Source organism: Myotis myotis, unplaced genomic scaffold (genome assembly GCF_014108235.1).
Source record: "Myotis myotis isolate mMyoMyo1 unplaced genomic scaffold, mMyoMyo1.p scaffold_m19_p_14, whole genome shotgun sequence".
NCBI classification, from domain to species: Eukaryota; Metazoa; Chordata; class Mammalia; order Chiroptera; family Vespertilionidae; genus Myotis; species Myotis myotis.
Window position 1 is genome coordinate 18341366 of NW_023416318.1, and position 16464 is coordinate 18357829.

A 16464-nucleotide genomic window follows, 5' to 3' on the forward strand; every position below is an offset into this window, starting at 1 on the left:
CAAGACAACCCCTGCAGGACTGACTTCTTCCGCTTGGTCGCGGGGGTTCTGATCGTGATGAACACCACCCAGGATTTTTATATAAGTAGATAAAAGCCTAAGCAACTGTCCAGCCATCTGACCGGTAGCTATAATGCACAATGACCACCAGGGGGCAGACGCTCCGACCAGTAGCTATGATGTGCACTGACCACCAGGGGGCAGATGCTCAATGCAGGAATTGCTGAGCTGCAGTGACTTGCCAGCTGCGATTCTCGGGTGACGCACCTGGAACTAGAGAGGAGGGAGCCTGATTTCGGAGTGTGTCACCCGAGAACCACCTTCTCGCAATCCGGGACCCCTCAGGGGATGTTGGAGAACCGGTTTTGGCCCGATCCCTGCAGGCCAGGTTGAGGGACCCCACTGGTGCACAAACCCGTGCACCAGGCCTCCATTTCAAATAGGTGATCAATTATAAGGGAATAATAGTGGTATCTTTCAGTTAGGTCATCCTTGTGATGTAATATAGTTTTCATGAGTGGTTAATTGGGTTTACAGATTATGTTATCTAGTTTTAACTAAACCAACTTTCACAAAATGTCCAATTAACTTAAAATGACTCTTGTAGGGAAATCACATTTTGGATGAAAGGTAATACTAATAATGGATCCACAAGTGAACAATAAAGTACAGAGCTGGGTTCTCCTCTTACTAGTGCAAGCTCTCCCATAGCCATACATAAAAGCGTTCAAAAGAGTTTTCAAATTTAAGAATTCTTGTGGTTTTTTTTTTTTTTTTTTTTACCATGTTTGAGGCCAACCGTCTCTGCCTAGCTATGGAATTGTGCTAGACAGAGATAGTTATGCATCAATTGCTTTAAGCAGGGGAAACGACAATAAAACATCTTGTGGGTTTTTTAACACCCCCCCCCCAAAAAAAAAGCATTTCAAATTTACTAATCTTTTCAGAGATGACATATGACTGACAGTAATATTTAACTGAACAGTTAGTTGCACATACACACTCACACTCTTAATCGGTTCCTGAAAGGTGTCTTTCTTTTTAAATAATGAATGAGAAAATAGGTTATTTTCTGGAAACACTCAAGCTATGATAAATGTATTTTGAAAATATATGTTTGAAATCTTTCATCATTATGTGATTTTGTTAAATGGTGAACTCTTTAAAAACCAGAAATGGACTTTTCTAACTTGTTTTAAAAACCTCAAAATAGAGAGTTCAGAAAGTATAATTATTGCTGGTGGGTGAAACTCTTTTGCCATTTGGGGGAGCGAGATTCTTGGGGTGCATTTTCAGAATCCCCCACGGGAGGATGAAATGTGGAAGAGGGCTTTACTTGCATGGAGTTACATTTCTGGGATTCCGAAGTTCCCTGTCCCTTAAAGCCAGTCCTGGAAGAGGGGCACCTGGGAGTTTAGTAGAGTCAGAAAGAAGGCCAGTATCCAGAGCTTCCGTTCCATGTTGTAGTTGGGTGTGGTTTGGCATTCAGCCAGATTAAAGTCCATTAGTCCATGTGTGGAGCCCAATATGGCCATATGCCATTTGGGTAGAGGGAAGAGGAGTGCCCTGCAGCAGGAGTCCCTAGGGTTGGCAGGTGAGAGCTAAGAGAGAGGGGCTTTTTAAAAAAATATATTTTTATTGATTTCAGAGAGAGGAAGGGGATAGGGAGAGAGAGAGAAACATCAATGATGAGAGAGAATCATTAATTGGCTGCCTCCTGCACGCCCCACACTGGGGACCGAGCCCAAAACCCAGGCATGTGCCCTGACCAGGAATCCAACCATGACCTGGTTTATAGGTCGACGCTCAACCACTGAGCCACGCTAGTCAGGCGAGAGAGGGGCTTTGTTGTCTGGAAGTTTATATGTTTAGATTTCTCATGCTTGCCATGGCCATGCCCATCCTGGCCAATCACCTGTTTCTAGATGTGATTGATGAGCAAGTATTTTTCCATGTCATGCACACCTTATTGGGCATGTATCTGAACTACCTTTCTCCAATCTTTTCCTCTGTCAATGAGCGGGAAACAGATTTGGACAGTGTTAAATGTAGTTCTGTGGCAAAGCTATAAATGGCATGTCTAAATTTAGTTTTCCCTTTCATTCCTTTTTTGTTAAATAATAACCAGTTTATTATAATGTTATCATAATCAGTGATTCAGTAATGTTATTGCTTCTATTTGGTACTACATACATTTGTGAGGTATTGTGTTGTTTTTTCTTCCATATTAGGCACTAAAGTCAGGTATAAAAATAAATTTAGAGACAAGCCTTTGGAACACCATTTCATAAGATGTTAAATCAAGATTTTTAAAAATAATGAGGCATAGTCACATAGCTATTAATTAAAAACAGTAAAAAAATAATTTTGCCATTAATTATTTTTAAAAGTTTTTTCTCTTTCTCTCATCTTATAAAAATTTTATTTAGCATAGTTTTATATTACACTTATTAATACAGTGGTACCCTATATAATTTGTAAGTAATACTTTCTTAAAATTTTTTAACTGATGGCATACAGGATCAAAAAAGTTTGTAGTCTGGCCCACATGGCTTAAGAATATGTGTTAAACATTTTTATGTCATTACATATTCTGCAGCCCTATTAAAAAAAATTTTAAATTGTGATAAAATGCTTATAACACAAAATTGACTGTCTTAATCATTTTTAAGTGTTCAGTTCAGTAGTATTAATTTTATTTACATTGGCATGCAGGAGGCAACCAATCAGTGATTCTCTCTCATCATTGATGTTTCTATCTCTCTGTCCCTCTCCCTTCCTCTGAAATCAATAAAAGAATATTTTTTAAAAATGTGTAGACTGCTGATATAGACAGTAAGCATCAAAGGAAGGCTAGTTTTCTGTAGATTATAGTCATTAGTAAAGATTCATAGTGAAGGTAGGTTTAAAGCAAAGCTGAACTTTTTTTTTTTTTAATATATTTTATTGATTTTTTATAGAGAGGAAGGGAGAGAGCCAGAAACATCGATGAGAGAGAAACATCGATCAGCTGCCTCCTGCACATCTCCTACTGGGGATGCGCCCGCAACCCAGGTACATGCCCTTGACCAGCATCGAACCTGGGACCCTTCAGTCTGCAGGCCGATGCTCTATCCACTGAGCCAAACCGGCTTTGGCACAAAGCTGAACTTTTGCAGTTGAATAATAGCATTATTTCTAATTAACAACGTGTCATGGTTAATTTTATGTCATCTTGACCAGGCTAAGGAATGCCCATAGAGTGGTAAAACATTATTTCTAGGTTCTTTGAGGATGTTTCTAGAAGAAATTAGCAATGATTCAGTGTACTGAGTAAAGAGATCTGCCCTCACCAATGTGGGCAGGCATCATCATCATCATCCAATCCTTTGAAGGCCTGAATAAAACAAAAAGGCAAAAGAAGGGAGAATTCACTCTCTCATCTTGAGCTGGGACATCCATTTTCTCCAGCCCTTCTATATCAGATCCTTTGGAATCCTGGACTTAACACCAGTGGCTTCCTGGTTCTCAGGCCTTTGGCCTTGGACTGAGTTATATCATTGACTTTCCTGGTTCTCCAGCTTGCAGAAGGCAGATAGATAGTGGGACTTCTTGGCCTCTATAACTGCATTAAAGAATTTCTTTGATAAATCCCCTCTTATATATATCCTATTGGTTCTGTTTTTCTGGAGAACCTGACTAATACAAAATAATTCATTTTCTTTTTAAAAAAATAATATTTTATTGATTTCAGAGAGGAAGGGAGAGGGAGAGAGAGATAGAAACATCAATGATAAGAGAGAATCATTGATGGGCTGCCTCCTGCATACCCCCTATTAGGGATGGAGCCCGCAACCCAGGCATGTGCCCTTGACCAGAATCGAACCTGGGACCCTTCAGTCCGAAGGCTGACACTCTATCCATTGAGCCAAACCAGTTAGGGCTAATTCGTTTTCATAGGAGAACATTTGGAAAATTTAAAAAAGGACAAACAAAAATAATTCTTTGGGGGGGGTCATCTGGAGGTAACCATTGTTACAATTGTTTGATTATGTCCCTGCAGTATTTTTTTCTTTTGGCAAATATGTATGCTTATTTTAAATTAGAAAGTAAATATATTGTACATAATGTTACGAATATTTGTGAAACATTATGTCATTAAATATTCTTCAGTCCTATTAAAAGTTTTTAAAATTGTGCTAAAATGCTTATAACACAAAATTTAGTGTCTTAATCAGTTTTAAGTGTTCAGTTCAGTAGTATTAATTTTATTTACATTGTTGTGCAGCCAGTATCCAGAAGTTTTTCATCTTGCAAAACTGAAACACTATACCCATTAAATAACTTATTTTTCCCTCCCCCTAGTCCCTGACAACTACCTTTCTACTTTCTGTGTCTATGAATTTGACTACAAGCATACCTCGTTTTATTACCCTTTAACTTTATTGTGCTTCACAGATGTTGTATTTTTTTATAAATCGAAGGCAAGACCTTCCACCAGCAAAAGGGTTTTGACTTACTTTATTGTGATATTCGTTTTACTGCAGTGGTCTGGAACTCAACCCATAATATCTCAGAGGTATGCCTGTATTTAAGAAAATACCTCATGTAAGTACAGTCATACTGTATTTACCTTTTTGTGATTTACTTTTTCAATTATGATAATGTCCTCAACATTCTTCCATATTGTAGCATATGTTAGAATTTCCTTCCTTCCTAAGGATGAATAATAATATTCCATTGGGTATGTATATATCACATTTGTTTATATATCCAACTGTTAATGGATACTTAAAGTTGTTTCCACCTCTTGGATGTTATGAATAATATTGTTATGACATGGGGTAAAAATATCTCCTCAAGACCTTGCTTTCAGTTCTTTTTTGTATATACCCAGAAGTGGAATTGCTATATCATATGGCAGTTCTGTTTTTACTTTTTGAGGAACCACCATATTGTTATCCATAATGGTTGTACCATTTTACATTCCCACTAATAGTGCATAGGGTTCTAGTTTCTCTCCATCCTTACCAAGCCTTGTTATTTTCTGATTTTTTTTTTTAATAGAAGCCATACTGATTGGTGTGAGGTCTGCAGTTCTATTTTTAATGGCAGCATAATCTATTGTTTGGTTGTACTATAGCTTATTTAACTAATTCCTTATTTAAGGCTGTGGTTCTTTTAACTTCTTTACTCTTAAAAATAATGCTGGAATTATTATTCATTTTTAAAAAAATATTTTTATTGATTTCAGAGAGGGAGGGAGAGAGAGGTAGAAACATCAATGATGAAAATCATTGATTAGCTGCCTCCTACAAGCCCCCCTACTAGAGATCAAGCAGTCCAGGCATGTGCTCCAACCAACCACTGAGCGACACTGGCTGGGCTGGGATTATTTTGTTAATGTTTTAGAGTGTGTATATATTCGTTTTCTTAGAAGATGTAATCTAAAAATGAAATTTAAAGTGACTTTTGAAGGGATTAGAGAGGTAGAAAGATGGTATAAGTATTCCCGGAAGGTCACAGCCTTAAAAACAGACAAGGAGGCCTCTATAGCATGATGGATCAGAGGGACAATTAGACCACTCTGTCTAGAATTGGCATAGTTAACCTGTGGGTAATAAGAAATAAAGCTAGAAAGGAAGACAAGCATCAGATTGTGGAAAGCCTTGAGTACCAGTCTGTGAAGCTTGGCATTTGTCTGGAAGATAATGAATAATATTAAAAATTTTTGAGCTGAAGTACAACAGAATGAAAAGCTTTCTAGATTAAATCCTAAAGCAATATGCAGAATGGTTTAGACTGGAGGCAGAGAGACCAGTTAGGGGACCAGTGTGATAGAAGACTACAGTGTGATAGAAGCATGATAGAGGTCAGGCAAGTTTAGATTTTATAAAGTAAGGTATATTATAAAGTAGGGTATCACTTTTGAAAAGCGGGAGAAGGGACGATTAGTTAACATATAATGTTGTATTGTACCCCGCGAAACACACAAGGACCCCTCAAGAAGTCGAATTAAGGAGCCACATTTATAAGTTCAGGAGATCAAAAATAACTTCTTTATTATTTTAGCAAGCAAATAATTACAGAAGCCAGAACAGCAGGGTTAAAAATTAAACAGCAGTTTTTACCAGAGATGATCCACTACCATGCTTCAATCTCTGTGTTAATACTCTGCTAAAATGTTTTGTATACATTGAAATAGTAGAGGAAAATAAAAAGACTTACTATTCCCTTACCTATAATAGGCAATTTCATGCATAGTTCAGTAAATGATATGTAATTCCAGTATTCTCTGTAAGCAGTTACTATATCAGTGTAGAACAAAGGAAAGAAATTTTTGCACAGAGGTCCTCAAACTACGGCCCGCGGGCCACATGCGGCCCGCCGAAAACATTTATCCGGCCCGCCAGGTGTTTTTGCCGCCACTGCCTGTCCTGCTTAGCAGCCTACTCGTCCCGGGCCCACAGTGCGCATGTGTGGAATGTCTGGCCCCTGTTCAAAAAGTTTGAGGACCTCTGGTATTGGGTAATGCCTGTGGTAAATGTTTCTCTGTTTTAGCTGCCTTCTCTTTCAGCCTTTAGGGAATCCCAGTTTCAATATATGGTATTATTCTTCCACAACATTAAAATTTCATTGAAATCTATTGATTCCCCCCTCTATATTTGAAGTTGTACAATACCATCTTCTGATAGAGTTATGGTTACAAATTTAAAACTTTTTTCTCTCTGATATCCATATTTTGCATTATTTACCTATTTAACATTTGACAAATATGTAAAGTTTCTTCCCCCCAACATTATTTTGTGAAAATTCTAAGAAAAAAATGAAAGAGTAGAACATGTTGCACTTATATATACTTCACTTAAGTAAACTATTTTTAAATTTTTCATATTTGTTTTATCTGTGTATTTTTTGCCAAATCACTCTTAAATATATTAGTATTCATGTTCTAAGTAAAAGGGCATTTTCCCATAATCTCAATACCATTAATACTCCTAAGAAAATTAATTAAAATTCTAAAATCTCATGTAACATCCAATCCATTTTCAAAATTTCCCAGTTTTCTCAAGAATGTATTAGAGCCATTTTTTTTTTTTTTAACCAGTCAAGGCTCACATATTGCTTTTAGTTATTGTCTCTGTATTTATTTCAATATAGAATAGGTCCCCATCTTTAAAAAATGACACAGACCTAAGCATCCAGACCAAGTTTTCTTATATAATGTCTCATATTCTCAATTTGTTTAATTGTTTCTCAATGTTGTATTTTAACCTAACAATCCTATTTCTCTTTATTTCCTGTCAGCTGGGAGGTAGGTCTACAGTAGGGGGTATTTAAACTTGGGTTCATAGACTCCCTGAATAGAATTCAGGGAGTCTGCAAACTTTAGGTAGGCAAAAAAAAATTACATCTTTGCTTTAATTCAGTGGTTTTCAATTGGGGTGATTTTGTTCTCTCCCCTCTTTACCCCTACTTGCCAGGATTATTTGGCTTTGTCTAGAGGCATTTTTGGTTGTCACAACTCGGTGGGAGGGTGCTATTGGCATCAAGTTGGTAGAGGCCAGAGATGTATCTAAAGATCCTGTAGTGTACAGAGGGAGAGTACCAAACAGGTTATCCAGCTCAAAATGTCCATAGTGCCATGGTTGAGAAATTCTGCTTAACTGGATTTTAGTATTTCCTTTTATTATGAATGTAGGAAATCCTTCGCAGAGCTGTTATCATTTCCTACAATTTTGCCACCAACAGAAATTTCAGATATTTTCATATCATATTAAATTGTTGCAAGTATCTCAATATTTATGCTCATTTATTGCTTAGAGAGATTTGCATTAATTGAGAAGCAAAAATATTACTACATTACAATGTAAAAAGACAGTGTGATAGCTATATTTCAGTATAATTGTCCATTGTAATTTTATATATTTTATTAATTATAAATATTATTCTGGGAAGGGATCTGTAGACTTCACCAGATTGCCAAAGGAATCCCCAGGACCAAAAAGCATAACACCTGGTCTATGTTGGGCGGGTTCCCTTCTCCGCTTCCAGCATGCCGAGAGAGAGATGTGAACCGGTTCTTGAGTAGATGCCGGGGTCCAACCCCAGCGGGTCCAGGGGTCCCCAAAGGTGTGGACGGAGTCAGCGAAGAAGGAAGGACACGGAGACAGTGTTCAGTTGATCAGCAGCCTAGCCAGGATCTCCAGCCAAGTTCTGGTCTGGATCTCCAGAGAGGTTCTGCTTAGGATCTCCAGCCAGGTTCTGTGTCCATGTTGTCTCGCTAGGTTCTCCAGCCAGGTTCTCCAGGTTCTCCAGCCAGGTTCTGTAGCCAAGTTCCCCCTCGCTAGGTTCTCCAGCCAGGTTCAGTCACCAGGTTCTAGTCAGGTTCTCTTGCCAATTTCTGTAGTCAGGGTCAGTCCAGGATCTTTTGCCATGTTCTCTCGCTAGGTTCTGTCTCTAGGTTCTGAGGCCAGTTTCTGTCCAGGAACTTTTGCCATGTTCTCTCCAGTGAAGTTCTTCTGTCTCTAGAGAATGTTCTGTGTAGGTTCTGTGCCTAGGTTCTGTCTCTCTCGGTTCTGTCTTCTTACATCTGTATTTATACCAGTTGATTCCAATCCTATCAATCTCTATTTCAAAGGTTAGGGCGTTTCTTATCTCCATTCCAGGGAGTAAAGATTATGTAGCTTAAGCATGATTGTTCGTAGTTAAAGTGATTAATTACCCACCTGGCACTTAGTTAAGAGGTTTTATTCCCTCCCTAACTTCAGGGGAAAATCCCTACCTGGGGAAACAACCTTTCTCAGAGACCTTGGTTAAAACACATAGTGCCAAGAAGGTGAGCAAACATATTAAGAACAGTATGCCATATATGCCAGGTCCTTTGAAACAGCAAGGATGGACCGGCTCCCGGCAAGTAGAGGCGCTGGGGATTAAGTAATGAAATAAAGATAGACAGGACACAAAAATAGAAGAGACTGGGACCAGGTGTGGCGTCTGCCCTCTGATGGAGGGACAGACACAGAGCCAGCACCGGAAGTAGCTTAATAAATACTCGAATAACAGGAAGTTGCATCACATTTGGGTGGGCCTTGAGTTCCTGGTGACATCATGAGATCCACCCCCTTAACACTGGGTGGGAAGGTCAAACTGAGTGGCATCCTTGTCTTTTGCCTAGGACCGCCCCCAGGGCGGGGCTCTGCCTGCGCCCTGAGTTTCAGTGACATATTTAAAGGTGCCCCAGTGTTTGCTAGTAGCCCTCAACACTGGTCTAGAGACTTAATTAGATTAGGTTAAAGATTTTGGTGCAAATGTCTCATAGATGATGTTTACTTTATATTGTCTTTTCATAAGTCATATAATATCGAATTATCTTTCTATTTTTAGTAATACCAAGTTTATTGAATACCTGCTATTTGATGACCTAGTTAAGGTGGAGATCTTTCCATTTTAAAGACACATTTTCCCCTTTGCATTGCTAAGTAATCTGTAGGGTGATACTTTGACATCAGTAGAATTTTATTTCTGAAAAACCTTTCACCTAATGGCTTTAGCGTACATTGATGATTTTGGGGTGTTACAAAACAATGACTTTCTAATTCAGTCATTCTTTTACATTACTGGCATTTATTACTGGCATTCTGTGAAAAAGAGTTTTTCTTTTCCCACCCCAACCCATCCCCTTCTACCCCCTTATCTCTTCCCTCCACTCAGGTATCACTCTGCATTCATTAATCTTTATTTATTCAATATGTTATATTCAATTGGCCCTAACTTCCTTTCTTTATAAGACTCACTTATGTAGGCAGCCCCCTAATTTTACATAATCCCTTTAAAGCTAGAGATTGTCCCTCTTTTCATAAGAATTAGGAGAGGTGTAAGAAAAAAATGGAAAATCTGCAAATGTTTCCTAACTCAGAATCTTGAATGAGTAAATAAAGTGATTCCCCTCCCCCTCCCAGATACAGAAATAACTTAAATGTTTTTCTACAAATTCCTATCTCCCCAAGTATTTCTGGCTTCCTAATATGGCACTTATGGACATGAAGGTAAGGAAAATAAATTGAAATTGTCATGTACTATTGTTGGAATCAATATTTAATTTATCTGGCATCAAGCAATGGGTGTTCAGTATAAACACATTTTCTGTGTATTTGCAACTTACCACTTAAAGTGTAAAAATGTGTTTATTTTAGCCATTTTATTTGATGAAATTAATAAAAAGTTGTCTTTACCAAATGCTTAATGTACAGTATTTTATTTCATACAATGTTTCCTATTTTTTAGATATTTCTTCTCTCCTTAATATGCAAGTGCTTTTATACAGAAATAACCATACACTTAATATGTATGGATATAACTGCAGCAAGCCAATGATGCCTTTGAAACCAAGGCCCTAATTAATTTTCCCAGATACTTTCATGATAGTATTCTTTTGTCCCATGGAACTCACCAGACTGCCAAAGAAGTCCACAAAAAAGCTTGTGGCTCCTTATTGCTTAGAGAACCAACTATATAGGCTGTGGGTGGGGGTGTGTGTGTAAATATGCTTTATTTGCCGTTACTTCCCAATGTAAACATTTCACTCTAGCCACGTCAGTTTCCACACAATCTTATGATTATACCATGTCCCTTAACCTTTATTCATGCTGTTATTTGCTTTCTGTTCAGGGACCATGAGGAAGTTATTTATCTTTCTGTATTTTCTTAGTAGCTTGTTTCTGATGGTCTCAGTGAATGGTGTAATTGGAAATGTCTCCTTTGCATTAGGAGGACTGAGATAGATATGCAAGGAAGTCTGGGAAATGTAATTGTTAGAGTTCCACAAAACGAGGGGAATTAGAATGGATGAACTTTTTGTCACTGATCCTAGCCTATGTCTCTGCTCTTTTTTTCTTACTATTATTTTTCTACTTACCAGATTTCCTAAATTGGATTTTTTTAAAAACTTGTTAAACCACGCATATCTTTGTAAACACTTAGTTTACTTATCTCCAATGTAAGGGAATTTAGACTAGGTGATCTTTAAGTTTCCTTTCAACTATAAGCTTCTGCTTATATCCACTTATTTATTCCTTCATTAAAATATTTATTGAATATCTGCTATTTGATAGGTATGTTCAACAATATAAAATTATCCATCTACACTAATAAAAGACAAACATGCTAATTGACCGTACCTTCACTACACCCTAAGCCACGCCCATCAGCCAATCAGAGCGACTATATGAAATTAACCCAACCAAGATGATGGCTGGCAGCCATGGAGCTGGAGCAAGCAGGAGGCTTGGTTGCCCCGGTGATGGAGGAAGCCAAGCTTCCCGCCAGGCCTGAGCCAGCTGTGGCCTCTGCTAAAGGCAACGAAGTTTCAATTATAGAAGATAAACAAATCCCAGATACCTGCTTCCAGCCAGCCTCCACTGGGAGCTTGGGTGGCTGGGGGCCGTGGCCAGCCTGCAAACAGACATCAGCCCCTCACCCAGCTGGCCAGGCACCCCAGAAGGGACCCCCACCCTGAAGGGGCTGTGGCCAGCCTGCAAATGGCTCTCAGCCCCTCACCAAGGCTGGCCAAGCACCCCAGCGGGGACCCCCACCCTTAAGGGGCTGTGGCCAGCCTGCAAACAGCCATCAGCCCCTCACCTAGGCTGGCCACACCCTCAGGGGTGAGGGTCCCTGCTGGGGGGCTTGGCCAGCCTGCAAACTGCCATTAGCCACTCACCCAGACTGGCCAGGCACCCAGCAGGACCTCCCACCCTGAAGGGGCTGTGGCCAGCCTGCAAACAGCCATCAGCCCCTCACCCAGGCTGGCCAGGCACTCCTATATAATAAAAGGGTAATATGCAAATTGACCCTAACAGCAGAACGACTGGGAATGACTGGTCACTATGACACACACTGACCACCAGGGGCAGATGCTCAATGCAGGAGCTGCCCCCTGGTGGTCAGTGTGTTCCCACAGGGGGAGCTCTGCTCAGCCACGTGCCAGGCTGACAGCTGCCAGTACAGCGGTGGTGGTGGGAGCCTCTCCCGCTGTCAGAGTCCATGACCAGTGTGGCTTTCGTGGGTTCAAAGGCTTGGAGGAAGAGCTGACACACAAGTGATATATAAGAAGAAATATTATTTTTTTATTTTATTTATTTTTTAAATATATTTTATTGATTTTTTACAGAGAGGAAGGGAGAGGGATAGAGAGTTAGAAACATCAATGAGAGAGAAACATCAATCAGCTGCCTCCTGCACACTCCCTACTGAGGATGTGCCTGCAACCAAGGTACATGCCCTTGACTGGAACCGAACCTTGGACCCTTGAGACCGCAGGCCGACGCTCTATCCACTGAGCCAAACCGGTTAGGGCAGAAATATTATTTTTAATACTGGGGGAACCAGAGGAAAACTCAACCATAGCAGTCAAGTTCTCTCTGTTGCTCCGTTTCCAGCTGCTTTTATTTGCTAGAATACACATTGCCTTTAGGAATGCAAACAGACATATCAATGGTAATGTTTAGTAAACAGTAAGATTGTCAGGTTTTGGGGGAGTTTGCTTTAGGCCATTGAGTCAGCAGCAGGTAATAAAATGTAGATATTCACCCTGTTAATATCAAAAGGAGTCCTGGTCACCCTTCTGCCAGACTCCTCACATTTATATCAATTACTGTTGATCTTGGTCTCCAGCATCCGGCTTCCTCAGCAGTGCTAAGGATGTCCGACTGCAGCTTAGGCCTGCTCCCCGCTGGCAAGTGGACATCCCCTGAGGGCTCCCAGGCTGCCAGAGGGATGTCTGACTGCCAGCTTAGGCCCGATACCCCAGAAGCAGGCCTAAGCCAGCAGGTGGTCATCCCCCGAGGGGCCCCAGACTGCGACAGGGCACAGGCCAGGCTGAGGAATCCCCCCCCCCCCCCGAGTGCACAAATTTTTGTGCACCGGGCCTCTAGTTCTCTAATAATAGAATATCACATGTTTATCCAGGTTATGTACTACTTCATTTGTAATGTCTTACCTGACACTGTAGCCTATATTATGTTGCCCACAAATTCAGCATTTAACTAAAAAATGTGGACATAGGTTAACTGGTGTTTTGCTTAGTGTTTTGCTTACTTAATTGTAATCACTTTGAAGAATGATACTTTTATAGTCATTTAATATAGTGACAGTCACATAGTAATAATAAATATAATGATAATAACATTTATGAACACAAACTTTGAGGCAGACATGATTATAAATGGTTTATTTTACATGTATCCATTTCTTTGTTACAAAGTGTTTATGAGATGGGACCTCTTTTCATCCCCATTTTTACAGATAAGGTAAAGCTTTCAAAGGTTAAGTAAATTTTCTCAAGGTTATACTACTGGTACATGAAGCAGTCACCATTTCAGCAACCCATGCACTTATATATTTTGCTATAATGCATAATTATTATATACTTGTTGAATAAAGGGAATGTTTTTCTTTTATACTGGTTGCAGCTTTGATGTCTATTTGCACTTTGGATTAAAGTCTAAGGATAGGTAATTTTGGGGAAGAATACTTTTTAAACAAGGACAGATAACTTGCTTTGCAAACTAAGTATATATCGAGTGACTCACAATAGAGAATATTCAAATTGTGTACTTGGGGATTTTGAATATTGTATCTGTTTTTGAAAGAAAGTTTTTGACATGCATAATACTTATACAGGGTGAAGCAAAAGTAGATTTACAGTTTTTTGTATGGAAAAAGACATGCAGGTTATGATTATTACAGTCACTTTATTAACTGTATTTTGTGTACTCGGAACTATAAACCTACTTTTGCCCCACCCTGTAGATGAATTTTGATTTGTGTTAAGTGTCTTGATTATTATTTGTTTCTTATTCTTTTTCAGTTGAGTGGTGATTTTATGCAATGGCTTCAAGCCACAGTTCACCAGTGCCTCAAGGAAGCAGCAGTGATGTTTTCGTTAAAAAAGAGGTAGATCCAACAAAACACATTCGACCTGTGCAGTCACTGCCAGATGTGTGTCCCAAGGAACCCACAGGTAATGCCTTTTTTTTTCCTTTGAGGATTTATATTAACTGTAAAGGAGTAGACAGATTTCGTATGCTTATCTTAAAAGAGTAAATTTTATGATGTTAAAACTAAAGAGAGATAAATAATTTGGAAATAAGTAGATTAGGAGATTAGAATATAGTTCTTTTCATGCATTTCCATAAAAGAAGTACTTACATAAACTATTAAAAATATTTTGAAATGTATAGTTCGAAAAGCTCTTTAAACATAATATAGTCAATCCTCATTATTTGTGGTTTCCATATTTGCAAATTTGCCTACACCTTAAAACTTATTTGTAACCCCCAAATCAATATTCGTGGCACTTTTGTGGTCATTTGCAAACATGCACAGAAGAGTGAAAAATTTAAATTACCCAATGTATACGTTCCCACCTGAGGTTGAACAAGGCAACACTCTGCCTTTTTGTTTCAGCTATCATGGTGTAAACAAGTCTTTTTGTGGTCTATTTAGAGCTACTTTTTATTGCATTTTTGTGTATCTTATTGGTGATTTTGCTTTTTGAAATATTCTCAAACGTAGTGCTGAAGTGTTTTCTAGTATTCCTAAGTATAAGAAAGCTGTAATGTGCATGTCATATAAACTTCATTCAGGTATGAGTTGTAGTTCAATGTTAATGAATGAACAATATATGTTATATATTAAGTATATAGTAAGTATATAAAACTATATATTAAATATATAGTAAATAATGTGTTTTTAAATAGACACATGCATATGATTCTGTATTAATCAGTTGATGAAAATGTTGTGAACACAGAGACTTGCAGGAATCTAATGTGTATTTCCACTAGGGTCAGTATTTCAGTATTTGCTAATCAAGTGTCCAGTGGCTTTCTAGAACAGAACTACTGTGAATAATAAAAATCAACTGTATATTTTTCTTTCCTCTATGGTTAATGCCACAGCAGTATTTATGTTATCTAATTACAAGCAAAAAAAAAAAAAAGGAACTAGTACTATCTGCCATAGTACAATAGAAAAAAAGCTCTACCTATGGGGAAAAACTGGAATATTAAAGAATAGAAGATATTCAGTTGAAGGTAGAAGAGTTTTTGTGTTGAAAAAAGATAAATTGTACAGCAAGGAAAGGAATTAATGAAAGACTTTCTTTACCATTTACCCCACCCTGTGACTACAGCTCTCAAATTTTGCATATTTGAGCTTATACAGGTTTTTTTCTTCCTTCAGCAATTGATGCTGATAGCTCATGTTTATTTCATCAGATTGATTTTTATTAAAACATTTGCCATAGAAGAGAGTAGTTGCTTTGTATAATGTATAATCTAAGCATTTTTGTTTTTCTAGGGTATACTTTCAAACATAGAACTTATTTTACAGAGTTCTCTTGTTTACTTTTTGCAGGTGATTCACACAGTTTATGTGTTGCCCCATCTCTAGTTACAGATCAACACAAATGGACTATATATCATTCCAAAGTAAATCTCCCAGCAGCATTAAATGATCCTAGATTAGCAAAAAGAGAATCTGACTTCTTCACAAAAACATGGGGATTGGACTTTGTGGACACTGAAGTCATACCTTCATTCTACCTCCCACAGATCAGCAAGGAACATTTTACAGTATATCAACAGGAAATCTCCCAGGTAACATCTAATCTTGAAGTTAGTTATAGTCAGGTCAAAAGTAATTTATAATGGATTTTTACCAGTAGTCTTTGAGGAATCCATGTTATTTTTTTTTGTTCATATACAGTCTGTACTGGGTTGTATTTAGTTCTTTACTTAGATTTATGTAAATATATTTTTCTTACTCTAATGATTTTTCAGGATGACATAATCCTATTAATGCTAAGATTCAACCTGAAAACCTGCCCTACCTACCAAGGAAAAAATGGTTTTATTAGACCTGTAAAGCTCAGACAATTTGTGAAGTTTAAGAAATGGACTAATCGGGATTCTCATTCATTGTGGGTAGGGATGCAAAATGCACAGCCTCTTTGGAAGACAGTTCCATACTGTCAGAACTACGATCAGAATTCTGGACACTATTAGCCCAGTGTTTTTTCTTACCACACTCCCCTTCCCATATGTTCTATTTATGGTATCTCTGAAAAGATAACAGTGTTGTTAGTGGTTATCTAATCTGAAATTAGAATGGAATTATTTTTCTTTACTCAGAGAGAAAGTGTCAATTAATAATTATCTATCTTAGGTGTATCAGTTTTCAAATTTTCTTCCTTGCTTTTAAAAATTATTTTCTTAATTGATTTCTGTCATATAAGTAAGGATTTTTCATTTGCTTTCCCACTTCATTCCAAATTTATGGAGATTTTACTAATTATGTGAAATGGGATCAGTATAAGTAAATAGGTATTCATACGTCTCAGTGATATTTAGTTTATTAAGCATACTTATTATTTGTATTTAAGTTCAGATGCTAGTGATTTAAAAATCATAGAACTAATTTTAT

At 38.1% G+C, this 16464-nt stretch overlaps 1 protein-coding gene across 19 annotated transcripts in view; it reads left to right on the forward strand.

Annotated features, from left to right (window-relative positions):
- VPS54 (VPS54 subunit of GARP complex) overlaps positions 1-16464 on the forward strand; it is a 122580-nt gene that overhangs the window by 22483 nt on the left and 83633 nt on the right. For 13 of the 19 annotated variants that reach the window (XR_004971819.1, XR_004971818.1, XR_004971817.1 and 10 more), the window contains 2 exons: positions 13847-13999; positions 15397-15638. Coding sequence is in view for 14 of the 19 variants with exons in the window: in XM_036334376.1 (XP_036190269.1) it covers positions 13867-13999; positions 15397-15638 (375 nt within the window). In the remaining 5 variants the exon portion in view is untranslated. Of the gene's footprint in view, positions 1-9983; positions 10029-13846; positions 14000-15396; positions 15639-16464 lie in introns of those variants that run through there. The other 6 variants (XM_036334380.1, XM_036334377.1, XM_036334379.1 and 3 more) reach the window with 3 other exon arrangements.